The sequence below is a fragment of the Acipenser ruthenus genome, chromosome 5 (assembly GCF_902713425.1).
Source record: "Acipenser ruthenus chromosome 5, fAciRut3.2 maternal haplotype, whole genome shotgun sequence".
Lineage (NCBI taxonomy): Eukaryota > Metazoa > Chordata > Actinopteri > Acipenseriformes > Acipenseridae > Acipenser > Acipenser ruthenus.
In genome coordinates, this window is record NC_081193.1 from 79,098,575 (window position 1) to 79,126,307 (window position 27,733).

Here is a 27,733-nt window from a genome sequence, read left to right on the forward strand (position 1 = left end):
CTCAAAATAGTCAGATAACAAAGATAAGCAATACGCTAGGGATAATTAAATATGTTACATGTTTAAACACTCAAATACCACCATTTGTTTAGTTTTTTCTACCAAAAACTACAAATTGTCCAGCCTTTGCCTCTAAGAAGAGTCTTATTGTGGTGTTCAAGAGCTAGCCATTGAATCAAACTGGGGCCATATATACAAAGAGTTCACCAGTGCTGTGAGTTTGCACTCTTTTTGGTCAAAGGAAAAAACAAACTGGTAATGTTACACTGAGGAAGCAACTCATATGTAAGTTGGGGCTCTTAAAGCAATCCTGTACAGTATTTTACAGATTGTTTTAAATCAGGTATTGTTTGTATTCTTTGTGCATTAATATGATTCAGGTGAGAGGTAACAGAAATCAACTGAACAGGATTTGTATTTGTTGATTCCTGGTGTATTCTGCTGTTCAAATCATAAATGAGGAAGAAACTTCAATATGATGTAATGTTTCACTTATTACATCCATTGCTGTCACTTGCATTGCCTGTCATACTTATTCCTACCACTGGAGGTCTGTAATGTGTCCCAAAAGTTATTACATTACTTTTACAGTGACTGTTTTGATTATAGTGTACTGTATAAAATGCATTACAAATGTGGTTGTTCTTTCAACTTGGGTGTAGCTTAGTGAACAGATTGCAGACTGATAACTGAAGTGCAGGTTAACTAAAACAGGTTTAGTATATCTGACCATTTTTTTTTTACATGTACAGAAAGGTTAAAATAAAGGTATCAGCTTATAAATGTGATATCCGCAAAAAGGGCCAAGGTACAAAAATAATCAGTGGTATAACACTGTAACATATACAGAAAGGGAGAAAATTATAAATAAGAATCAGTCGTATGCAAATGTTATATATAAATGTTGGTTTGTTTTGCTGCAGATTTGATTGGAATACAGTTTTAGTATGAGCATTCCTCATTTATTACCGTTTCTGCATTCATGGATATTTGACATGTTTAATAAAGTTACCAGCAAATTTTACCTAGCGCAGTCTCTGAGAAATCCTGATGGGAATTGTGTAATGAGGCCAGTGTAAACACACTCACATTTTCAGCAGGGAGACATGACCAGTGCTCACCCTTAGCAGTCATTTTTATACTGGCCTAATTACATAAATTCAATCTTGCTCAGGCTTGCTCAAATCTCAGGTAACATTTGCTGGTGATTTTATTAAACATGGCATATATCTATGGGTGTTGAAACAGTAATAAATTATAATTAACACATATCCTGGGGTAATAAACAGACAGAACACTGCAATGTTATGCACATTCAGCGGGCATTAGGTATTGCTTTAAATAAGTTGAATTATTATTGCGGAAGAGTAAAGGACAGACACCACCCCTGTGTGTCTTCAGATGTGTAAGCAACCATTGAACATTCAGGTGATGACAGCACTATGACGGCTATAAAGGCTCATTAATTCCCAATAGATTTTGATCCGTGTTGATAAATATTTCCCCTTTTCATGGCTACAACAAATATGATGCAGTATTTACAACTAGCTGCAACTATGACAACAGCTTGGCAATGTGAAGGTGGCATTAATACTGTACTAACAATTTCTGACTAAATTGCTCACTGGATTTCAATGAATGTATTTGTTATTGCAGTTTAAGTGGTCATGACTGAAGGTTTTGTAAAGCTCATACACTGTCTGGCCACTTTATTTGGACCTGTCTATCCGATTAGATTGGTGTGGGGCATTTTCCGCTTGTATACCCTGGGTTATTTTTGAAAGGCTGAATGAATGTTGTAGTGTTGTGGATCAAGACCACCCAACAATGCAGCACTTGTACCCTGATGGTGAGGGCTGCTTTTAAAATATGATATTGCACCCATCCGCCATGCCAGAATTGTGCGCTAATGGTTTGAGGAGCATGGGTTATATTTAGTTTGCCAATGGTAAGGAGGCACAGAAAAAAAAAAGAAAAATGTTTACAGATTAATTTGGAATAAAACTGAAACATAGTTTGAAGGATAGCGATTAAGGACCCTATATTGATGATACCAGAATCGTAGGAGGAGCATCATAGAGATTTCAGGCATCTTCCAAGGCCACCACAGTCCTACGATCTCCATTCACTGGAGCACGATTGGAACCTGATAAAGTGTCCAGGCATTGTACACTGTTTCGCCAAAATATTTGCTGGAATGGAAAGGAGGCATGAGGCACCAGTCTCAGTGGGTTATTACCTTGGTAAATAATCAAATACATCAAATACAACAAATCCTAGGTTGTGCTATCAAAGAACAAATCAAGATTCCTCTATTCCAAATGAACACATATTATTCAGGACAATTGAAAGTGTCAGTTAAAACCCAGGACTGATGGCATAACATATTTGACAAGTCTCAGTGGACACTAATAGATAATAAGTCATATCCAAGACTAAATATTGGCAGGGATGGGGTTAAATTCTCCTCCCTGCCCAGGTTTATTGTGTCAGGTGGGAATCATTAACAATCAATCAGCACCCAGCCACCTGACATAAAAGGAGGCCTCAGCTCCTCATTAGGAAGAGGTAGCTGAGGAAGGAAGGGTGGTTTTTCTTTGTGTGCTGGGTTTTTTTTTTTTTTTGTTTGTTTGTTTTTTAATTTTGCAGTCCAGTGAAGGCAAAGCTCAGCCTGGAAGATTATTTTTTTTGTAAGTTTTACTTTGTGTTTATTGTTTGTGTTTTTAAAAACCTTTTGTTTGGCCCTCGTGCCTGTTTATTTTGTGTTTTCTATTTAATAAAAGTATTGTGTTTGAACTGCAGTCTGTCTCTGGGCCTCATCTCTTGCGCCACCCTATCACAAAGACCTACCCATTACTGGATTGATGAAGCGTACACATTTATTGACGATTAATAACGTGCATCAATATTGCTTGATTTTGCACTGATGTATTTTAAAGATGCTTTTAAAGTCAATATTTCTAAGTTGTAAGTCTCAGATCTGACTGGTGTCTTTGTGCATGGTATGCATGTCACATGAAAGGCGGATTGCAGTAACAGAGTGCTTGTTTGATGTATCTGGAACACTCTTGTAAATTAGCTTTTACAATTTATGGCATGACACTGAAAAGTTTAATTGAATTTCATCGAAGAATAGAGAAATAATGCAGAGACTGTGTGTTTGAAATGAATTCCCACCCTGCTTTAGCAGTATCAGGGCTTCATTTCACTGGGTTTGTCTTGTGTGGAAGGAGGGTATTCTTTGGAGACTTAAGAGTTTGCAGTGAAAAAAAGGTAAGTGTGCAGAATGGATTTTCTTTTCATTTGTCAGTCAATGTTTAATAAAATATCCCTTTCTTCTACATCATTAACAGATACAATCCCTGAAAAAAGCAGATCTTAGATTTGTTAAAATACATCTGTGACAGCGTGGCGTCACGGCCCAGGCTGGCTACCGGCAGGAAGCAGACCGAGAGACAGAAAGCTGCAGTTTTAAAGCACTGTTGCACACTTTATTAACCAAAACAAACACAAAAACAGGAACAAAATAAACACGGCACAAGGGCCAAAATAAAAGGTTTCAACAAAAGAATAACTACATGTAGGCTAGGCATTAGCATTCATTACTACACTTCAACACAGTACAAAAATCACAGCACAGACACTCACACCTCACGCAAGCCCCCCACCCCCCACCAAATTCGGGTGAATGCTTTTTTAAAAATTGGGTAGAATTATTTAGTGAAAAAAATGGGTGAAATCGAGTGGATTTTTTAAATATATAATCAAGAAAGAATAAATATTCAGGTAGAAATCTGGTTTTATTTGTCGTCAACGGTTTAAATCCGCAACGTATGTATATTTCCACACATTGGGGTATGCAAAATTTTGACAACATCTATCTCTCTCCACTCTCTCTCTTTCTCTCTCTCACACACACACATTGTATATGGAGGCATTTCTCCGTTCCAATCAAGTTTTATTTTGTAGTGGAGTTGCAAGTATAATTGCACACAGAACATGGGAAAACTAAACAACTTTACTCCATACTGTTTTAACAAGGGAAATGATCGACTGTTACATCTAAATTCTCTTGGCTTAAACACACATAACTGGGAAGAAAAGAGTGCAAACAAACGCAAAAACCTTAAAGCTATATTGCTGTAATTTTGAATATACATACATACATACATACATACATACATACATACATACATATACACATACATATTACACTAAGAAGCCACATTTTTCTATTGGGTTAATCAGCTTACCGTTATCGATGGCAGTTCTTCTCTGATGCATGTCAATCACAGACAACTGCGCATGCATTTATTCATATACAGTATGTTCCTAGTCGGGAGTTTTGGGGTTTAACCTGAATGCAGAAAAAAACATTTGGGTAAATTAAATCGGGTAAAACCTGAAAATCAGACGCCCTACTTATGAAGAACAAGTGCATCAAGATCCAACTGCTTAAAAGAAAAACTGTTACAAAACTGATACAGAAATAGCAAAGTATAGTGAAAACATGTTTTTGCATAGACAAGCATTGCAAATCACAAAAAAGTATGGTAAAGCATAGATAAGATGATCCATAGTAAATTCATAGCATAATGTGAAAAGCTTTTATTACTGTACACATTTTAAAATGGCAAGGACAACCAGGGCTTTTAGTACCCTTTCATCATTTAGTATTGAACAGAATCGACTTGACAGCACAACCTCAGACACTCATTTCCATCCAAATACCATTGCATTAAACCTGCGATTATCAAAACATTGGTAACCTGTCATGTTGTGTGCAGTGCTCCTCTGCTTTGTTATCACAGAAAATGCTTGTAACTAGCCCTTAATCTCACACTTACCGTACAATACAATCTAATACTGTAGGATCCAAATGCCAGATGGGAGGTATATAACTAGAACAGGCTCACCAAGAGAAAGACCTTGTTGTTGTAATAGACTCATCACTGACAGCAACCAGACAGTGCAGTGAATCAATCAAAACAGCAAACAGAATGCTTGGATATATAACCAAAAGTGTAGAGTACAAAGCCAGAAGGTTATGATGAGGTTGTATAATGCACTGGTGAGACTTCACAGTCCAATTGCGGTCACCACAGTACCAAAGGGACACTGTGGCCCTCAAGAGATACCAATGAAGAACAAGAATAATCTCAGGGCTTAAAGGAGTCAAGCATTAGGAGGGACATGATTGAAGTCTTTAACATATTAAAAGGACTTGACATAATTAAACCGAACAAACACTTTAAGTGCAGTACAGAAACAAGAACACAGTTGGAAATTGAGTGGAGCTATTGGATGTTGTGTATTTTAAACTAAATGGGTTGTATTAAAACTCTTTATGGATGTTTCTTGATAGGGTAAGTCAAATTGATTTTACAAACACTGTAATTATTTGTATAATAGAAGCGTCACTGTACAATGTGCTAATTTCTGTTTTTTTCCTGGGGTGTGGTGTTGGTAAGGCCTCTGCACCTTCTTGCATTTTAGCTCCTCGAGTTTTTATATTTTTTAATCTAGGTATTTATTCATTTGTATGTATGATTTAAACAGTGCTCGAAAATAAATTAAACTAGAATTGGCTCAAACTTTCTTCCAAAGGTAAGTCGCCTAAATGCCATCAATGAAACCCCAGATTCCAGTTACTTATACAGCTGGACGTTGAGCACTGAGACCTGAATCAGTGGATAGGGAATTAATTTACTTTGACTTGATTGTTTATAATGATGTCAGTTCCCACACAACTCTGTCCTCCAACCACAAACTATATTAATAATAGGGCATGAACACACACACAGGATATGTGCAACCTTTAATAGCATGAATGGTCTTTCAATGTACACTATGGAAGCTTGAAGTAATTATGGTTATTTAATATAAAAATAGTAAATTGTGGCCTGTTTCTACACTATATTAACCCTTTTAGTACTAAGTAACTTTAATTGATTAAATAAAAAACACTGGCTATTTTGTAACTGCTCTCTGGAGTCTCTGTTTCCTTCCACCCCACTCTGGTCATTGTTCCTGGGTAGCTCTGTTTAGGGACTTATTACCAAACCTTATCAAAAGGCAGCTCACACACAACTGGGTTCACATACCCATACAAAATCCAGGGAGTCTACAGTTTAAACTGTTGCACCTGTGGAGCATTGGTAGGATGACTTATTAAACCATTTCTGTTTCTTATGTTTTAAAATAAAGATGAACACAGACATGCATATTAGTATATTAGTTTACATGATTGTAATTTGGAGGGGATCATTTTTTCCTATTGTATTAGAGCAGTCTGCAGTTTTGAGTAGAGTTTTATTTCCTAAACCTATATAAATGAAAGAGTTAATCTTCTATGACTCACACTGTCATTTCTAAGATGGGCATAATGAATGGCTTTTGATAACACGAGTAATACAGTATTTATATTTTATACAGATTCAATTATTTGCGGGCAGCACCAATTATACATTTCTGTACAGCCGCACAAAAGGCAGCTTCTATGCTGAAAACTGCAACGTATGCAAGGAGAGCATAAGAAATTGTATTTTACAGCAGTAGTCTCCATCACAAAAGGAGGAGAACTGGATGTGCACATGATGCCAATGTATTGAAAGCACTGGATATCAGAGTGAATTATCATACTATATAAAAACTAGCACTATAATAGCACTTCAAAGAGTGAGCATACATGGCTATAAGAGATGGCTTTATTCACCAATTACTTGGCAAAATAAGTGTTCTGTAGGCCATGTTGTGCTACTTATTTATAGTCTGGACATTTACTGTAGAGCTGCTCACTTACATGTTAACCCAACGCGGGTGGAAGTTTTATGACTGTGAAATATGAGTGGTACTAACCGAAGTGTGACAATAACCAAAGCGATATTATCAGGAGCCTGTCCCTCATTGACACATTTCAATGTGGTGATAATAAACAGAGGGTGGCATTAACAGGCTATTAAGCAGGTTTGACTGTATGATACTCTTAACACGGAAGTGTTTAACTCGTGTTTACTACTTTGTGGGTGCTCATGCCTGATGGATTTATAAGGTGTTCCCAGAAGGCCCTGGAATAGTACTGTAAATTGAAAGCATCAGGAAATTACGGATGTCTCTGGCTTGTTGAATCTGTCTGCTTCAGCAAGAATATATGGGAATTATTGCTTTGCCTGTCATTCGTAAAATATCTGCAAACATTTTTGAACATGCATAAACGCCTGGTCTTATAAGAAATGTGTAAACAGTACAGACACGTAGAATGTTTTCCTAATGTCAGCACAACTAAACAGCCGCTGTTTTCTGTAGAAACCACATTGAAAAGCAGTTAAACAGAATCCAACAAGGCTATGCTTTCAGAAACCAGGTAAACTGTTTACATAATTAAAGTAGCTCTAACGTGGCAATGAAGACCAGCTGTGAACCACCTTTATTAAAACATTCCCCCGCCCCCCCGAAAAAAAAAACACCACTGCATGACTGTTTCAAAGTTCCGTGTCCAGTTCAAGCTGTACGTTTCACGTAATAAATGTATTTAAACAAGGTTCATTGCTCTCAGTGGTTACAACTGAGGACTCCTGAGAATAGGAGATGGAACTATGGGATTGTGTTTTACCTGGCAGAATAACATCAATCCCAGTAAATAAAGTGACTGATTTAGAAAGTACGTCTTCTTGTAAAACAATGCACAATTTCTTGCATGTTTTGGTATCTTGATTGAGTCAAATATTATTTTTAAAGCTTTGTTTTTACTATTATTATTATTATTATTATTATTATTATTATTATTATTATTATTATTATTATTATAATATAACATGTAATACTATATTAATGAAATATAATTCCTTCTCAACACACACGTATTTGAATTTACAAGTGCTTGAGTGCCTGACCTATTTTGTGGTTGGTTATGAAACGTGATATAAGATTTTGCCCTGGTTCTTTAGAAGCTGTTGCAGGAAATTACAATTTTGTAGAAAACAACGGACTCCAGCTTCCTGAATTACCGACGTTAGGTGGAGCTGTGTCTACCCCTGTTGATTTGCATGTGACCGAGACTAAGGAGAAGGCGGAGTTTGGAGATGACACTATCAGTACAATGTAGCGGCACACTGAAGCAGAAACAAACAATTGTCAGGGAAGTCACTGTTTATTTATTTTCCTTTACCTTGAACGGAACACTTCTGGCTTCAGGACATCATGTGACAAGATTATTATTATTTTGTTTTTCCAAAACGGTACAAGAAAGGCAACTTGAATACAGCTTCATGAGGTACGTAGATCTTACATGGTGCACCTTGCAAATAAGATGAGGTTACCGGTAGCTATGGCGTGATTGTATTGGAATAACAAGACATTCAACAAGGTCAGAAAGGCTTGGGAAAGAGACGTATAGCCATTGAACAATTACAGCTGTAGGCGGCTATGCTCATTTAATTAAATGTTATTTTAGCGTGAGTGTTTTAACTGTGACAGCTGCCCTGTTGCTAGGATACATTTATCCCCAAAGGTTCAAAAGTATTACGGTCATCATGTATGTAATTAACCAGAGGCGGCGTGTGACTTCAAATGTAAGATTTGCTAGTAGCACGGCGTAAATTAATTAAGGGACAGCCATGAACTTAATCATTTCTGGGTTTAGTTGGTTAAGATGGTTGGCGATTCATAATTCTCTGTCAATTGGTAAATACTACAGTATAGAGTGCATGATATGTAGTGCAGTGAATAATACAGTTAAGGAGTGATGTGTATTTTAAATTATTATTATTATTTTTACTTTCTATTAATTAGCAGTATCACTGATTTCATTTTTTTTGAATACCTAAATTAGGGAGTCTAGCTGTGTTCACATAATCTGACCCTTAGCGCAGGACAGAAAAAGATACCAGGAAACAACAGCATAATTTATAAATAATATGACAATTTTATATATATATAATATATATATATATAAAATGAAAAATGAATTGACTGGTTCTTTCTGCTACTACCCAAAAGTACTGTCTTGGATTTTTGTATTCATCCTATGAACTGCCAAAATCAAATATCAGCACAGATGGGAATCTTAGTGCACACTTTACCTTGTAAATTTACAGTAAACTTCATCATGAACAGAGATGAGCAAAACAAATAAACTGTAACCCACAGCGTTTTTTCAGTGGTTATCCTATTTATCCTATTTAGAAATACTAAAATAAACGTAATAAATGAAATGACTAATGTTTAGACTAGCAGTTCATTGTGATTATCATATACAATCCAGAAACATTACTTATATCGTATCACATTGCCATGGCATTGAATATCATTTACTAAATCTTATACCATATTCAACAGAAAGGTTTCTGACTCCTATTGGCCTACCTGTCCTACTTAAGAACCAGTTTAAACGTGGCTGGTATTACAAAAATAATGAACTAAAACAGAAGTATTCAATTAAGCATTACCAATAACATGGAGTACATTTCCTGTCCTCTAATTAATGTTGTGGTTCCTTTTATGTCTTGCAATCAACACAGAGCATTTAACAGGCAAGTGCACCCGCTCTAACTAGTGTAATCAATAATGACAGCGATAGCAGTTAGAATGACGTGTACATTTTGTGCTGTGCAGCAAAGTGGAACATTTCTGGAGAATAATATAACCAGAGGGCAGCTATATATATACAGTGCCTTGCAAAAGTATTCAGACCCCTGACGAATTCTCTCATATTAGTGAATTACAAATGGTACATTGAAATTTCGTTCTGTTTGATATTTTATTTTAAAACACTGAAACTCAAAATCAATTATTGTAAGGTGACATTGGTTTTATGTTGGGAAATATTTTTAAGAAAAATAAAAAACTGAAATATCTTGCTTGCATAAGTATTCAACCCCTGTGCTGTGAAAGCTCCCAGTTTACACCGATGAAAGAAATTGCCCTAACGAGGACACAATTACCTTACCATTGGCCTCCACCTGTGAACCATTAAAGTTGCTGTCACATTTTCTGGATAAAAACCCCACTGTTGAAGGATCATTGGTCAGGCTGTGAATCTGAAGGAAAATGAAGACCAAAGAGCATTCTACAGAAGTTAGAGATAAAGTAATACAAAAGCAGTGATTAGGGAAAGGGTACAAAATAGTATCCAAGTGTTTGGATATCCCAGTGAGCACAGTTGGATCAATAATCAGGAAGTGGAAGCTACATCACACCACCCAGGCACTGCCAAGAAAAGGCCGTCCCTCAAAACTCAGCGCTCAAACAAGAAGAAGACTTGTGAGAGAAGCCACAGAGAGGCCAACAATCACTTTGAAGGAGGTTCATCTATTTCTACAAAAGATTGGGGATATTATTATTGTGTTGATGTTGTTTTAACTTCAACTCAAAACCTTCAGTTTTGGGGGCTCCCGAGTGGATGCAGGATGCGCTCTATAGTCTGGACATCGCAAGTTCGAGTCCAGGCTATTCCATAGCCGACCATGGATGGGAGCTCCCAGGGGGCGGTGCACAATTGGCTGATCATCGCCCGGGGGGAGGGAGGGTTAGGTCAGCCAGGGTGTCCTCGGCTCACCGCGCACCAGCGACCCCTGTAGTCTGGCCGGGCGCCTGCGGGCTTGCCTGTAAGCTGCCCGAGAGTTGCGTTGTCCTCCGACGCTGTAGCTCTTGGGTGGCTGCATGGTGAGTCCGCAGTGTGAAAAAAAGCGGTCGGCTGACGGCACACGCTCCGGAGGACAGTGTGTGTTCATCTTCGCCCTCCCGAGTCAGCGCAGGGGTGGTAGCAGTGAGCTGAGCTTAAAAAAATAATTGGCCATTCTAAATTGGGAGAAAATAATAAAAATAATTGGCAACGACTAAATTATTAAAAAAAAAAAAAAAAAAACCTTCAGTTTTGTCACGTAACAAAACCAGCTTCTTCCTATTGGCCAATTCTTGGCGATTTGTCGCCGGGATTAGAGTGTAGCTCTATTTGTAGACGACTTCTCGCTTGGCGTCGGCAGCTTCACCATACATTGAGCGATTTTGTCGGTGCGATAAATTGCCGGTGACAAAATCGCCCCGTGTATGGTGGGCTTTAAATTACAATTGTTATTCTTTTACTCTTAAGAAACGTTTTCATGTTGCATGCTCCTTAAACTGGCATGCGTGGCTTAAACAAAGAGCTATTTACAACACAACTTAATAAGGGGAAGTGGAAATTCCAGGTCATTATTCTTTATAATTGAGTTTAAAAAAAAAAAAAATAGTACCATTTAATTTAATGTTTAATAATATCGTCTCATTCCATCTCAAGTCAGACAATGAACATGTTGACTTAAGTTTCCATTATACTGAGCAAATTCCACTCTGTGACTTCACCCTCCTTCGGGTAGGAAACTTGATGTGGCCTATAGTTTCTTGTGTGACTTTGTAGAATTCATGGCGTAATTGTGTTGCCGACTAATGATTTGGGATGACATCACAGCTATTAATTGTGTGGCAGTTCTTCCACAGGAGCGTTCTAGAATAATGTAGAAGCACATGTTTTCTACTGGGAATGTTCTAGAACAACCTTTGCGTAGGACGTTGAGTGCACGTCTTGAGGAAATGGTATGCTAGAAATCTCTCCTGCTCTTTAAAATGTATTATGTCATCCTTTCGAATCCTTTGGTACATATAATTATAGAATAGTCTTGAATCTACTATGGATTAACATGAATCCAGTGACTCAACCACCCAAAATAGAGACAAAGTTTAATAATACATTACCGCAAGCACAATTTCATAAATATATGCAAGACTTAATAAATGCATGCAAAAATTCAATAGGCCTTTCCAAGGCTTGTAAAATCAAGCTCTGCTCTGTTCAATCTATTTTATTGAATCTAATCAAGATATAATTATGATTATTTTTTTTTTTTTTTTAAACCATATGCCATATTCAGGGCTTGGACAAAACATTAGAAATGTGCAGAATGAAACACACATAGTTATGTGTATATTGGCTGCCCTTCAAAAGTAAATGACCTCCCTGACATGTATTCAGTAATACATGAAAGCTGCATCTCCCTATAGGCTTCTTGCACTTCATACTTCTGCATTTAGCTGTACCAGTAAAGCAGCATCCGTTCAGTGCAAATGACGTGTTGTTTGCTGCTGCTACCACTCAATCGTTCCATCTTTTATTTTTGCCATTGAGTTCAAATTTATCATCAAATTTTATAATGGACCTATTTTATATGAGATGTCTCAAGACCTTCCGATGTTAACAATAAATGAAGTGCACAGGATTGCAAAAGCCTCATGCAAAGCTCCATCAAGCCAGTTAGAAAAGGGGTTCAAGCTGTTCCTCCAGCTCTGTGACTATGAAGAAGGGGAGTATTACATTTTTGTCGATGTATTTATTTTAATTTTTGTTCTTTTAATTTTTTTTTTTTAATTCAGCATTGCTCGACTGAATTTTAAACTGTTTCAGTTAGCATGTGTTACTTTTTGTCTGTCGTTATTTTTATGTGGTGCATGATGTGTTTATAACTAAGTTGGCAATCTGCAAGCCATTGAACACTCTCCCACAGGCGATCAAAGACTTTTATATTGTAAAGCGCTTTGAAATGTGCTACATAAATTGCGCTATATAAAATAGATTATTATTATAATTATTATTATTATTATTATTATTATAAAAGTACTCTCCAAACTCATCAAATTCCTTTGTCTGTTTGTATCAAAGACAAGGTGACAGCAGAAATCAAGATAAGGGCTCACTGTTATAAATCTTTGAAGAAGAATGAGAAGCCGTACAGTTTAATAGTAGGGTGTAAAGTTCAGAGTTCCAGTTCTTGTAGCTTGCAAATCTGTTTTTATATAAGAATAACAATGAATACAAAATTGTACATTTTCACGACATTATCATTGAAATAAAATGAGCATTTGTAAATATTTGCATGCTACAAATTTAAATAGCTAACGCCCGGTACACAAATGTGTGCATAAACATACTTGATCAAGAACATACACTACATTATATAAACGTATCAACTCTAAGTTAAAACAAAATAGCTTTTGCTCACATTAAGTGAATAATACTAACCGTGTGTACAATCGGATGGACTCGTCGGAGCCTGCAAACCATTTTAGACCAAAACTTTGACGCTATCTCTTTTAGCTTGAGCTTTAAAACCTTGATCTCATTTGACAACTCCTCGTTTTTAGAAATGGATAAATCAAGGGCTGATGGCTCGGGCTTCGAACAGTAGTCGTGACACTGCACTGCAGAAGTACAGTCCATTTCTTCTTCTGGACTCTGTGCTGGCTTTTCTCTTCAGTCCAACACACCAAGCCTTTGAGCTGGCAAGGAGTACTGATTCGAGTCAAACAGAACTGGAACAGAGCCTTGATGCAGCCTCCGACGGCCTCCTGGTGTTGGTTCAATTAGGTCTTTCTTAACAAAATGTCGACTGCAAACTTTGGTGTGTTAAGTGACTGTGAATTTCTCTCTTTGAATATTTGTAAGCCACATTTTTGTACCGTGTATTGTACCGTGCTGAAGCGGAGCATAGAGGTACATGGCAGTGATAACTACCATTTCCTTCTCATCACTTTTCACAGTACAGCTCACCCTCTTTCTCTCAGCAAGTGAAAATCAAGTGAGAATTCTTTGTAAATCGTTCAATACAACATCAGACAAAATGTAAACAGCAGGATTTGAAATACGCCGCTCACTCGCCAGAAGCTGAGATACCACTATAGCTGAAACGTGACATCATAAGCTGCAAGTAGCCTATTGCAAGTCTATTTCAGTCACAATGGAAGTGACAGCAGACTGCTCGCTTGGTAGCTGCTTTCGTATCCGTATAATAAAGCAGCGACTCCATTGGACAGTTATGAGTTCATTGTTCTAATACATGCATGTTCATACTCCACCACAACCCCATGATTTTAACCCCCTCCCTGCCCTGTTACTATATATATATATATATATATATATATATATATATATATATATATATACAGTGTTGTGAAAAAGTATTTCCCCCTGTCTGATTTTCTGCATTTTTGCACATTTTTCACATTAAGAACATAAGAACATAAGAAAGTTTACAAACAAGAGGAGGCCATTCAGCCCATCTTGCTCGTTTGGTTGTTAGTAGCTTATTGATTCCAGAATCTCATCAAGCAGCTTCTTGAAGGATCCCAGGGTGTCAGCTTCAACAACATTACTGTGGAGTTGGTTCCATACCCTCACAATTCTCTGTGTAAAAAAGTGCCTCCTATTTTCTGTTCTGAATGCCCCTTTATCGAATCTCCATTTGTGAGCCCTGGTCCTTGTTTCTTTTTTCAGGTCAAAAAAGTCTGCTGGGTCGACATTGTCTATACCTTTTAGGATTTTGAATGCTTGAATCAGATCACCGCGTAGTCTTCTTTGTTCAAGACTGAATAGATTCATTTCTTTTAGCCTGTCTGCATACGACATGCCTTTTAAACATGGGATAATTCTGGTTGCTCTTCTTTGCACTCTTTCTAGAGTATTTGGGCAGATTTTTTTGTGGGTTGTAGTAGTATGTAGAGGGAGTCTGAGAGAAAAAATGACACCAAAGTTTGGTGCTTCTTTCATTTGTTTGGTGTGCAAGGTAATCAAACATGCAGTCTTCAGGTGTGAAAAAGTTATTGCCCCCCCCCCCCTAGTTAACTCAACCCAATTAAATTAGCGTCAGCTGTTTGAGTACATTGGTTAACACCAGGCCTGATTTGGGGCAGCTCTGCCCAATATAAATCTGACTAACTTTGGCCCTTACCATCAGAGTGATGTTGTCAGCACAGAGGTTCTAGAGCAGGGGTGGGCAATCCTGGTCCTGGAGGGCCGGTGTCCCTCCTGGCTTTTGTTCCAACTGTGCTCTAAATTACTTAATTGTACTGATTATTACCAATTATTGGTCTAATTAAGTAATTTAGAGCACAGTTGGAACAAAAGCCAGGAGGGACACCGGCCCTCCAGGACCAGGATTGCCCACCCCTGTTCTAGAGGCACATCATGCCACGAACAAAAGAAATTCCTGAAGACCGCCGTAAAAAAGTTGTTGATGCCTATCAGTCTGGAAATGGTTACAAAGCCATTTCTAAGGCTCTGGGGCTCCACCGAACCACAGTCAGAGTCATATTGTCCAAATGGAGAAAGTTTGGGACAGTAGTGAATCCTTCCAGGAGTGGCCATCCTGCCAAAATCTCTCTAAGAGCAAGGCGTAAAATCGCCCAGGAAGTCACAAAGAACCCTAGAACAACATCCAGGTATCTGCAGGCCTCTCTCGCCTCGGCTAAGGTCAGTGTTCATGACTCCACCATCAGAAAGACTCTGGGCAAAAATGTGATTCATGGCAGAGTAGCAAGGCGGAAACCATTGCTCACTGAGAAGAACACGAATGCTCATCTCAAGTTTGCCAAAAAGCACCTGGATGATCCTCAAGAGTTCTGGAACAATGTTCTATGGACAGATGAGTCAAAAGTGGAACTTTTTGGCCGACATGGGCCCCGTTATGTCTGGTGAAAACCAAACACTGCATTCCACAGTAAGAACCTCATACCAGCGGTCAAGCATGGTGGTGGTAGTGTCATGGTTTGGGGATGCTTTGCTGCATCAGGACCTGGACGCCTTGTCATCATTGAAGGAACCATGAATTCTGCTCTGTATCAGAGAATTCTACAGGAGAATGTCAGGCCATCCGTCCTTGAGCTGAAGCTGAAGTGCAGCTGGGTCATGCAGCAAGACAATGATCCGAAACACACAAACAAGTCTTCATCAGAATGGTTGAAGAACAAGAAATTTAAAGTTTTGGAATGGCCTAAACCCCATTGAGATGTTGTGGCAGGACCTGAAACGAGCAGTTCGTGCTCGAAAACCCACAAATGTCACTGAGTTGAAGCAGTTCTGCATGGAGGAGTGGGCCAAAATTCCTCCACAGCGCTGTGAGAGACAATAACTATAACTATAACAATAATCAATAACTACAGGAAGCGTTTGGTTGGAGTTATTGCTGCTAAAGGTGGCATAACCAGTTATTGAGTCTAAGGGGGCAATTACTTTATCACACAGGGGCATTGGGTGTTGCATAACTTTCTTTAATAAATAAATTAAATATGTATCAAATTGTTGTGTTATTTGTTCACTCAGGGTCCCTTTTCTCTATTAGGTTTTGGTTGAAGATCTGATAACATTCAGTGTCAAAAATATGCAAAAATGCAGAAAATCAGATGGGGCAAATACTTTTTCACGGCACTGTATGTATGTGTGTGTATGTATATGTATATATATATATATATATATAGTAACAGTGCAGGGAGGGGGTTAAAATCCTCCCTGCCAAACACACGTGCAAATGGGTGTTATTGTTAATTTGTGATTATTTGTTAAGTGTTTTATTGTTTTGGCAGTTGGCCTCGTTATTGTAAATTGAGGCCAGCTGCCAAGTATAAAAGGAGAGCAGCCAGTCTGCTCAAGGCTGCTGTGTGAAGAGCCTAACTGTGTGTCATATACTGTGAAAAAGGTACTGTGTAAAAGTTAAACCTATGTTTGGTTTATGTGCGTTTTGTTTAAAAGTGTTTTTGTTTATATGAGGTTGGCATGGGTACCTGACCCGACCCGGGTCTCTTTTTACTACCTTGGTATCAGTTAGTCATTTGAGAATTTAAAGAAAATGTTGAAAATATGACAATGCAGTTGTAAGCGCAGGTTATGACCGGCGTAATAAAGACAAAGTTAAGACAAGCTATGCATTATGCAAGGCTCCACAAAAACCACGGCGATCATTAATTGATTCATGTTTTCGGACAGTTTATTGCGCAATGGTCGTGTAACCTTCCAAGACACCCTGTAGACTCGTCATTTCAAACCAGTGCTGTCCTGGCTGACTATCGCAACCCTTCACCCTGTTGACAGTGTTATGGCAGAGCAGATGTAGTGCTGTGGGAAGTCATAGCATCCTACCACTATTGATTCCATCTTAGGACCCAATTCAGTTATCATTTGAGGGAAAAGTTTGACCTTTGGACTAAGATCAAAATATTTCAACAGGTTTTAGAAAGAAAAGCTGCCTCATGCTTCATGGCCTCAAGAATGAAGTGAACTGAGATAATCAGAGATTTATCTATCCCTTTAAGATTACACAGAGAGATCAAGAGAAATTAATTACTTAAGAGATTCAGCCCCTCATATGACTGGGACCCTAAGGCATTCAACCACAAGTTCTCTTTCAGACAGTTGTTTCTTGCTTTTGGTGAACATAGGGAAACATCAGCTGCAATTTGTTGCAGAAAAGATGTGTTTCATTGCCTTAATGAGAACCAGTTTCCGAGTTCTGGTGAAAACGAGTATGTATTGATCTACAGAAAGTTAACAGAAAGAAGCTTGCACTGCTTTGGTTGTGTTACTTTAATATAAATAGTTGTGATATGTTCTATGTTATTAATTGTTTTATGTTATTAACTGACCTTGTCTTTTGTTAAATAGCACGTAACTTTGAATGTAGCTTCATTACTTTCTCTTACCTGTTTTATGATCTTTGCAGTTGTTCTGAGTGCTATGCTCAGGTATTTCGTTTTTACCTGGAACGTTTCTTTGAATTGTTTTGAAAAGCCGAGCTCCTTATTGTAGTTCTGGAAAGTGACGTTGATTTCCCTTACCTATTACATTGAGCTGTAAGTGTAAATGGCATTATTTAGAACTGGTCACATTAACGTATCAGAGCTCCAGTCTGCGACCTAAAACATTTTTTGACAGCTATTTTTTCGAGGTTAGGATTTAATTCCACAGCAACTTACCTAGTTACATAATGAGTTGATGCACAATAATTTAAGACGTTAAAGCTGCTGTGTGGTCCAGTGGCTAAAGAAAAGGGCTTGTAACCAGGAGGTCCCCGGTTCAAATCCCACCATAGCCACTGACTCATTGTGTGACCCTGAGCAAGTCACTTAACCTCCTTGTGCTCCGTCTTTCGGGTGAGACGTAGTTGTAAGTGACTCTGCAGCTGATGCATAGTTCACACACCCTAGTCTCTGTAAGTCGCCTTGGATAAAGGCGTCTGCTAAATTAATAATAATGACACCTTTTGCCAAAATTTTTGTAGATCAGAGCCAGCTTCAGCTGGCTTGACTGTGGTTCACACCTGTGATCAAAATCAGCAGTTTAATTAGCAAAGCAACTCCTGCATAAACAAAGGTCCTCCGCCTGAAGTCACAACTGCCCTTTGAATCATAAAAGAACCAGTTTGTTATTTTGTTTCTTTTAGACAAGCGGGCACCATTTGCTGGGTGCAAGGCTACAGAGAGAGAGAGCCTTAATGATGTACCCCTCCTTTGCCATTTAAATATAAAACCTTATAGCCCGTAACTGCTAAATGATGATCGAATGAGAGAGCTTTTTAAAAGAACCCCATTGTGAAGTTTCTGGGATAGCGGGGTAGGCAGACAGAGTTGTTCTGTCATTTACCCTCTGGGGTATTACTAATACAGAGCTATCACAAATGTGTCATCCTACTCTCCTGTGCAACAGTTTTTTGACCAGCCAATTTTCTCATTCACTGCAGTGTTGTGTGTGTGTGTGTGTGTTTTTTCACAAAACCGAAAAAAGCTGCAATCATTCCTCTAGTTTTAGCTTCTGCATCAACCAAGGACATTTGCTAGAGAAGGATGACCATTTCTTATACAGTGATGAAAAACAAGTAAAGTTATACTTATACTAAAATCAGAACCCTAATTCAAGAACTACAGAATGGAACTATAGCGAACATACATACTAGGATATTAAACAGGTAAGAAGATAAATACTCAAAATGCAGGATGAATGATGAAATATAGAACATCATATATCAGTAAGTTAACAGAAATAAGCTTGAACTACTTTGGACATATTTTTGTGACAATTATAGCTTTTTTGTTTTCAATTTCCGGTGTACAGTATATGTTGTTGAAAAGGGTTGCCAGAGAGAGAGGAGGGGTTTTAGAACTGAAGATTACTTCCCAGCCAGACAGATGCAATACAGATCTATTGTTTGTAAATGTCTTATTTTTAATAAAGGGCTTGGAAGTTGCAGATTGAAAGATTATTCGAACAATATTTTATTTCTGGAATCTCTGTGACCTTGCTAAGTATTTTAATACAGTAGAAACACATTTTAACAAATTGGGAATCAGAAAATCCATCATAAGTAGCCCTTCGCCACTTTTTATAATGAACTGCAACATTCATTTGTGTGTAAAACCGTACAGTATGTGTACAGCATTTTGTTGTATATGAGAAAGACTGAAGAACTATTGAACATGAAATAAATTGGCCGACACTGTACACTAAGATAACACCAATATTTGGCCTTGACAATCTTGACAAGAGCTGAACGGAAAAATTCAAAGCATTTAAACTCTAAATTATTATTAACACGCCTACAACTAAGTTCTAAGTAGCCTATGAGAATATATATTTGCAAACTCTAATTGGGGGGATTTGTTGTATTAGGCAAGCACCCTTTTGTTTGAAAAATGAAGAGGTGATTTTCACCTTTCAAAAAGCAGGTAATTAAAGACTGAATTAAAACAGCGTTGAGAATCAGCCTGCATCACTAGTAAGTTAACTCAGTAAGTCTCCTTAAATATAATTTATAATGGTATTGTCGCTGCCATCATTTTTATTTATTCCTGTATCATTTGGCCACAGCTTGAAAAGTAAGTGTGTTTTTCTTAAATGTATATGTTTGTTGAGCCACAGCTTCTGCTTTGACATCTTGACTTATCCTGAGTGCTTGAATTATAGGACAAAGCGTAGGGAGTCCGAAGTGACTGTTAGCACAGCAAATCAATGTTTTCCTCACAGACTTCACAAGCATATACGAACAGTATGTAGGCTAAATCACAGTATTCCAGGACACACAAGAAGGCTATTAATAGAAAATCAACATATTTGTCTGTTTGATATATTGATGCTTGTTTTTTTTGGTTTGTTTGTTTTTTTTCAAAGAAATAAAAAGTAAACACATAGGTAATGTAAAATATTTAGCTTTTTTAAATTGAAGAAAAACAGATATTATACTTTAAACATCATGTATTGTCCTGTTAGGTCTTTTCAATGCTAAAAAACAAAGGTCTTTAAGGTTGGCAACGTTGCAACAAACTGATAAAATGTATCAATAAAAATCAGCCACCCTCACAGTTTACAAATACAAATAATCAATGACACTCAAGTGTCTAAAAGAGAAACAATTGCCACTGACGACTGAAAGTATAAGAACGTTGCTTAGAAAGGTGCTGTGGCAGGGCAGAAGACAAGCCATACACATAATTAGCCTGCATGTAAATAAATATATTGTAAATACTGTATTGTTTTGGTTATATAAACGGGTGATTTAATGTATTGCATGATTTAAAATGTATTGTTTATTTAAACAGGGGATGTTGTTATTGTATGATTTGAATGCATGTTGTGTTATTTAAAAAATGCAATGTTTTTGTTATTGTTATTGGTTTGAATGTGGTCTGGCAGAGGTGGTGTTAGCAGCTCGTCTCTGCCAGACAGCTCATGAGAATGCATGGTCGGCAGCCAAGGATTATTGACTGTAGGCCATGCAAACTAAAACTCATGTAGAATGTGACCATCTCCGAAATTGAATAGTTTATTGTTAAATTTAAACCCCGCAGCTTTTGCTGGTCGGGTGGGTGTTTGGAAGGAGAAACGTGAGCGAGCGAGAATCTAACGACAGTAAAAAGAAAAGAAAATAATTGCTACTCGTGCTGGGAATCGTCAGCACTGTATTTGTTGGTGTCAGTTTGTGTTCGTGATTTGTTTTTGTTTAAACCTTTTATTTTTGCTCTGTGAGCAATGTTTTTATGTACAACCTTTTTATTTATTTCTGAATAAAATCGGCGCACAAGCGATTTTCACCCGTAGTACCTGTCTGTGTGTCTCTGTCAGCTGTCTGGTCTGGGAACGTCATCATCAGTACTTGGCTATCTTGTAACACGTGGTTTAAAGTATTATGATTCCTGTATTTTTGATGCATTATATTAACATTAGTAGACTGTTATATTCTTACATTAAATACAGCAGTGTGGCAGCAGTGTGGAGTAGTGGTTAGGGCTCTGAACTCTTGACCGGAGGGTTGTGGGTTCAATCCCTGGTGGGTGACACTGCTGCTGTACCCTTGAACAAGGTACTCTACCTAGATTGCTCCAGTAAAAATGGGTAATTGTATGTAAAAATAATGTGATATCTTGTAACAATTGTAAGTCGCTCTGGATAAGGGCGTCTGCTAAGAAATAAATAATAATAATAATAATACTGTACTACATTACTGCTATGTACAGTGCTGTGTGATACTTTTGTATAAAAAGCGCTATATAAATGCAATAAATAAATAAATAACATTTATAAAATAATGTGTGCAGCCGAAATAGCAATTTGATTAGTAGCATCTCCAATCATTCGTACTGCACGTGGCTGAAACAGCAATTTGGTAGTAAGAGAATGTATGCTCTCATGTACACTGCAGAAAGCTTTCCTCACAATATATATAAAAAAGAAATATCCAGCAAAATAGAAAGTCCTCCTGCAGCCAACACATTTCTAGCACCCCTGATGAGAAGTAAGGTGGCCAAAATACCCGGCCGCCCCATAATTCAAGCACTTCTTGTCCTCATGTAACACATTAATTATCTGATCTGATCTGAAGCAACAGACATCAACAGACAGTACTGCCTGTCCTCATCAGAAATTACGATTGAACATATTCCAGTCTTCATAAATACACCTGATCTGCAAGCTAACCTTTTTTGGCAGTGTTCTGGAGGGGCTGAATAATCCAATTTTATAACTGCCAACACTAGCAAATCTCTTGCATTCTATAATGGAGGCCTTTGGTGCTGTGTCGCTGTGCAATTTTACTAATTTTACTGAATCATAGTACTTCAAATATGACCTTAAACTTATTTGAAAGATTTTTAAGTCCAATATTGTTCCATTGCATCCATTATGAACTGTGTGTCTTGCACATAAAGTACGCTTGCCTCAAGAGTCACACGAAGGAACATACTGTGTAGAAATTTAAAACATGTTAGTCATGGGAAAAGCAGTATTTTGTCACTGAGAAGGAGAGCTTGGAGAAGCTGGAGTCCCATGATGCCAAGAAAAGTCAATCTAGATCTATTACAAAAACCAATACATTCATACAGTTTAATGCTTTGGTATTGAGGTACTTGGAGTCTCCCAGTGACGTGAGAATAGGCAGGTCTGCTATTATGCTGTTAGAACCACATGATTGCAAACATTCTCTTAATCCTAACATAGTATCCAGCAACTATAGGCCTTTAGAACATCAATTACTGGCTTTTGGTTGCTGTTGGTCTCCTGTTTCATAAGAACCTCTCTCCTTTCTTGCTCTGTTAATCTCACTGTCAAAAGGGGTTTAAAAAGATTAGCAAATGGGATAATACTGCAAATTCAGTGCAGTATTAACCCCTTTGACTTGTGCAGGCCTTGGAGTGTGACCCTGACAAGCCATTAATGCTGATCCCTGAAGTCATATTTCAAACAAGTGTTTTTTTTGTCCCCCCCCCCCCCCCCCCCCCAATTGATTAATACGGAAAATGTGCCGACGGGCGGTTTGGTTTAATTAGTCCAGGTCACGGCCATTGGATATTTTGAAGGTCATTTTGTAATCAGATCAATGCTGATCTTGGATGTGCATCAAACTGCAAGTCATCAGTTTAAAAGCCAGGCTGTTTGAGGCTAAAGTGAACATTATTTCAGTTGGTAGCCATTTGTCATCTGTAAACTGCAGTCTATGACAGAATCTAAAATGAGCATTCTAAATTACAGCTCTAGACTACAAAGAAGGTAAACATGGAAGTGTTTTTCTATGTGGCTGTACTCTGATTCGCTGATTCTTACCTGGCTCAGTGCACCACAAAACCTACAGACGATTAAATAGATAAAAGGTAGACTTAAACATGTTTGCCACAGCATTTTTTTTTAAGCTTCCCAGGATTTTTCTATGGTTTTACTATGCATTTACTGTATCTTTTTTAATATGCCTTACCATACCTCTCTAGGATTTGCTTTACCATGCTTTCACGATGCTTTATTACACTTTGCTATGCTTTTACTATGATCCACTTTAATAAGGGTTGCATTTAAGGCAGGGACTTTTGGATAATTTCACTGTTATACAGTGTTATTAGCATTTATAATAACATCATCCTGTACAGCATGTATGGGGTCTGTTTTAGTAATTTACAGTGGAGGAACTAAATACTGCTTTTCTTAAACTCATATTCTCAGGGGTGATTCATAGACTCGCTTATTAATATTTACAATACCCTCTGTGTTAATGAGGCCTTTTTTGGCCCACGGCTGACTTGAAAAATGATGAACAAAACATAACAGGGCAAGCCGAAACAGAATCATCTGTGTTATCTATGGAGGCCATCTTTCAAATCTCAGCTCAAAGCCAGACTGCCGAGCCAAGCTTCAACTACAGTGCTTCAGAAAGGAGCTGCAGAGATGCATTTTTTTTTCTTCTATGAAAGACATATTGTTTAGAGCTTTCCAGAAATACAATTATTCAAGCTAGCCATGGGCTAAGATAAAGCCTTACTGACATTCATCCTTTGTCCAATAAAGCCTGAATAAATAAACAAGTAACTCCCTGTTTATTAACAACAACACAGACTCAGTAAGATACAGTAGGGTGAGAAGTTCAGTGTTTAGATAGAAACGTGGAGCAAAAAAACAACCCATGAGAGCCATACAGAGAAACAAGAACCATAGACCATTAGAGCTACTGTTCTGGAAAGTGAAGGCTATAAATCTGTGTTCATTATGTCTTTAAAAAACCCTTTGCTAAATATTTTTTTCATATATAGATGGGCTGAATTGCAAGGTTATAATTGATTCGGAAGCTTCTGGTGGTATACAGAATGCAAAGTTGAATAAATGAACACACAGAGCTCCCCAAAGACAATGTCATGCAACTCTCTAGTGTCTCTCCTACCTTGTTTTCACAAGGTGTACATCCAAAGCAGTTTTCTTTGTTGTGTTTTTGTTTTCTTGGTCAGTTTTAATTTCCTACACATTTAAACTTTAGAACATGTTAGGGATATAAAAAAGCCATCATAAGCAGCCCTCCATAACTAAAGGAATGCATATGTACAGCATTTAATTATATATGGAAAAGACTGAAGAAATATTGAATAAGAAAATAAATTGGCTTGCACCTGTGTTTTGTTCAACGTTTGGCACAATTTAGTAATTGGCTAATGTTTAAATGTTTAGACTCCAAACTATTAACAACCCTAACAGTAATTGTGTCTGTATATGTCTCTTACATGGAAACCTGTAATTTTAAATAAAAATAACCAACTTGCAATCATACAAGCCCCTAAATTCAAAGACTGGTTATTTTTTTTCTTCTTGTTTGGTCACTTTTTATGGAGTAATTTTCCTCCATATAAAACACGTCCTACTGTAAATATATACAGTAGGTATATTTAATGTTGTTCTATAATTGTTGTATAATACATTGTAGACCTATAATATTGATGTGATACAGTCATCTGGATGGAAATGATGTCACATAAGAGTTACCTATACTGATTAATGGTTCTTATTCAACTACATACGACATTATACAAAAAAGTGTAGTGTCTGCTGTAAGATCCCTTATAAAAGTGAAGTGTAATAAAGCAGAGTGAATGCATCGTAAAGCATACGTAAGCATTATAATGCCCAGAGAGTTATGGTAATGCAAACTTTAGAACATGGTAATCAATGGTAATCAATGCAAAAATGCTGCGGTAATCTTTTAAAAAGGATACAAGCTAATTTTCACCCCACTCAAGGTCAGCGCTGCGACCTCTTCGGAGGTAGATACCAGCTTTTATCATACAGCAGCGGACAGAATATTCTGTTTGTGAGACAAACATGGAGCCTATGCCAAGAATAGACATTTCAATTGATCTCGCTAAAAAAAAAAAATCTACTAAACCATGAGAATGAATCTCCCCTTCTCTTTATTAAACTGAATTGCATTAAATAATCATAAATAAACTCACACAGTTACATTTGATTTAAGAAAGCCTCTAGATTGTAAAAAGAAAACATCATACACTAAAACAATAGAAAAAATAATCTATCGTTCACTCCCTGCTTCTCCTATTCAGCTGGACTCCCAGCAGCTCCCCAGTCGAGGTTTCTGTGTCCCCCTCCTGCTGCACCAGGACAGGAGCATGCCGTCTGAGACTTGCCTCAGGTACAGTATGACAGAGACCTATTGCGAGTGATGTATGATGTAATCCTCATTGAGCTTGCGCTATCTAACTGAGCCATAATTCAGACGGGGAGCATGATAAGGGGCAGGAAGTTATTTTTTTTGTTATTGTTGTTGCTGCAAATAGATCTTCTTACTGCGACCCAAATGGTTATGACCTGGTGGAGCAAATTCTGTGGTTCTTATTATGAGAGTTAGCAGAGAACAGTAAGTCATTGAAGCATTTTGTTTTTTCATTTTTTAAGCATGTATTTAATGGCTTGGTAGCAACTTGCAGGCTAAACACACTGGTGTTTACTACTGTATGCAGCTACATTCATATGTTTACTATGACATTTGCAAATGCTTCTACAGAATGTATTTTTAAGAGAGAAGGATCATGTTTAGAGCAGTTTTACGGAAGCAGTCTTTGCTCTATGGGCAGTATGTAGGTTATGAGCTAGAATGAGAGCTTCTTAATTGCTTGTCATACAGCCTACACATCAATACTAGCTACACGTTTATCATACAATGAAACATAAATATGCATGCAGGTGTAACAAAAAAGTCAAACCTATATTGCAATTTAGACCTGATACTGCAATAAAAGAACACAAACGAAAGACTCTTAACAACCACTAGTTTACAGAACAGCATGAACATTATATCCCCTACAACACTTCTGCTAAAATACGTGCAGTGCTAATAGGAAACATACAGTCCTGTCTGTGTACAGCATACCACTTTTCAGCGACTGTTCAAACACAGCCTTCCCTTACCGTTTGTCTTTAAAGCAGGCTATTTAAGGATCTGCCCAGCAGTTTGCCGCTGTGCTATAATGTATTCCTTCAGCTTGCTTGCGTTCACTGCCAGGCGCACAGCACATGTCGCTACTGCTGCTGCCCTCATTCCCCTTTTTTCCGCCTTATTCAAAAGGATTATCCCAGCTGCATGCGGCGAAGAGATTTACCAGCTAGGCTTTGTTCCTAATCCATCGTGTGGCCTTTTTTCTACCAGGTGGTGGTTGATGATCATTTGAACGTACACATCACGGAAAGCATGGACACATAGTTTTTTGGCCTTTGCCTTTGCCTTTGCCTTTGCCTGGCCCTTACCTTCAGCTAACGACTGATTCTGTTCTGTCCAGCATTCAAGAAATGCTCACAGGTGAAAGGCTTTGCCAGTCCAAGTCTCACAAGGATGCTGTCCTCACAGCTCTGAACCAGCAGAGACATGATGGGATACTCTGTGATGTCACCCTGGTTGCCGAGGAGCAGAAATTCCATGCCCACAAGGCTGTCCTGGCAGCATGCAGTGACTATTTCAGGGTAAGTTCCTCCAAATTTCTTCTCATGAAAAGCCATCAAAGCTATTTCTATTTCCTGTCTTCATGGTTTGAAACTCATTGTAGTCTGTTTTCTGGGTTTCAGAAAAAGCCAGGTGTTTGATGTTAATTATATTGTTCTTGCCTTATAGTTGTATGAACAACCCCTATTATTAATCCTACAAGTTTATCACAGGCCTAATTGTTCAAACTACTGGCTTCTAGTCATTTTAATAATATATCCAAACAAAGGAATTCTGAAACTCAGTACTAGGTGCAGAGTTAGTGCACGGTTTTTAAGCCCTGTCTCCTTTAATGTATATGCTTGAAAGCTCTGTCCTCATTTACAAGAGTATTTAGATCATGCCTGCATAACTGCATATTTAATTGGTTTTGGGCTTGGCTCCAGCCATTTTGGGGTTTATGTTCTCTTGCGTGTTCTTCTTCTGGTAATGTACTTTCAAAAGCATTCTGTTGGTATCTTGTTTAATGATAGATTGTACTGCATTGTTATTAGATACTGTGTAGTAATTTTAGCTTTCAGAAGATCCTCAAAGCTATTTACTTTTAATTGTTATTTGAGCATTTGTTGGATGGTCAGATGTGGCATTTCATGCATCTCGTTTTACAGTCTTTTTAGTAGCACTTGGAAGTATTCGCCAATGCACAGCTGTGTGTTGTGACTCAGTTCGGTTGATTCTGTTTCTTGAACATGATACTTGGACTCCAAAGTTCTCATTTTCATTCATTCTGAAATGGGAAAACACCTCTTATAAAACAACAACATAACTACAGTACTTAAGAAGACCTCAGAGCCATGTATCTAAATCCTTCAGTTTTGTAACGTCGATTGGTGTTTTCTCTAATGACACTAATTAGCTTTGTGAATGAAAATCCCTTCCTAATATTTCAAATATACAAATACTGGTACTTTATACAGTACCAGTTTTATACAGTATGTCTGCAATTACATGTTGGTTATAAAGTATATGGTATTAGTCACTGAGAACTGAAATTTGCTAGTGAAGGTAGAGTCCTGAATTCAATCAAAGTTTATGGTGCTGCCATTTAGTAACAATGCCATAATTGTGATTTAATCAAGTCCAGAGCTGCTACGTGATGGGTTACTCATTCGTACAGCTCCCCCTGTGGCCCGTAGCAGGTGCTG

General features: G+C 37.8%; 1 protein-coding gene and 1 long non-coding RNA gene across 3 annotated transcripts in view; one reads left to right on the forward strand and one right to left on the reverse strand.

Moving 5' to 3' along the window:
- Positions 1-83: 83 nt before the first annotated feature.
- Positions 84-26,450, reverse strand: LOC131737174 (uncharacterized). Its single transcript, XR_009328743.1, has 3 exons — positions 26,357-26,450; positions 4,254-4,357; positions 84-2,192 (listed from the first exon to the last, which is right to left on the reverse strand). It is a non-coding gene; the product is annotated as an uncharacterized LOC131737174 (long non-coding RNA).
- Positions 8,027-27,733, forward strand: part of LOC117402502 (kelch-like protein 32) — a 73,001-nt gene continuing 53,294 nt past the window's right edge. Inside the window, exons 1-3 of one of the 2 annotated variants that reach the window (XM_059024580.1) lie at positions 8,027-8,272; positions 25,156-25,244; positions 26,389-26,569. In XM_059024580.1, the coding sequence (XP_058880563.1) occupies positions 25,222-25,244; positions 26,389-26,569 (204 nt within the window). In that variant the 5' untranslated portion in view covers positions 8,027-8,272; positions 25,156-25,221. Of the gene's footprint in view, positions 8,273-25,155; positions 25,245-25,338; positions 25,470-26,388; positions 26,570-27,733 lie in introns of those variants that run through there. The other variant, XM_059024581.1, reaches the window with a different exon arrangement.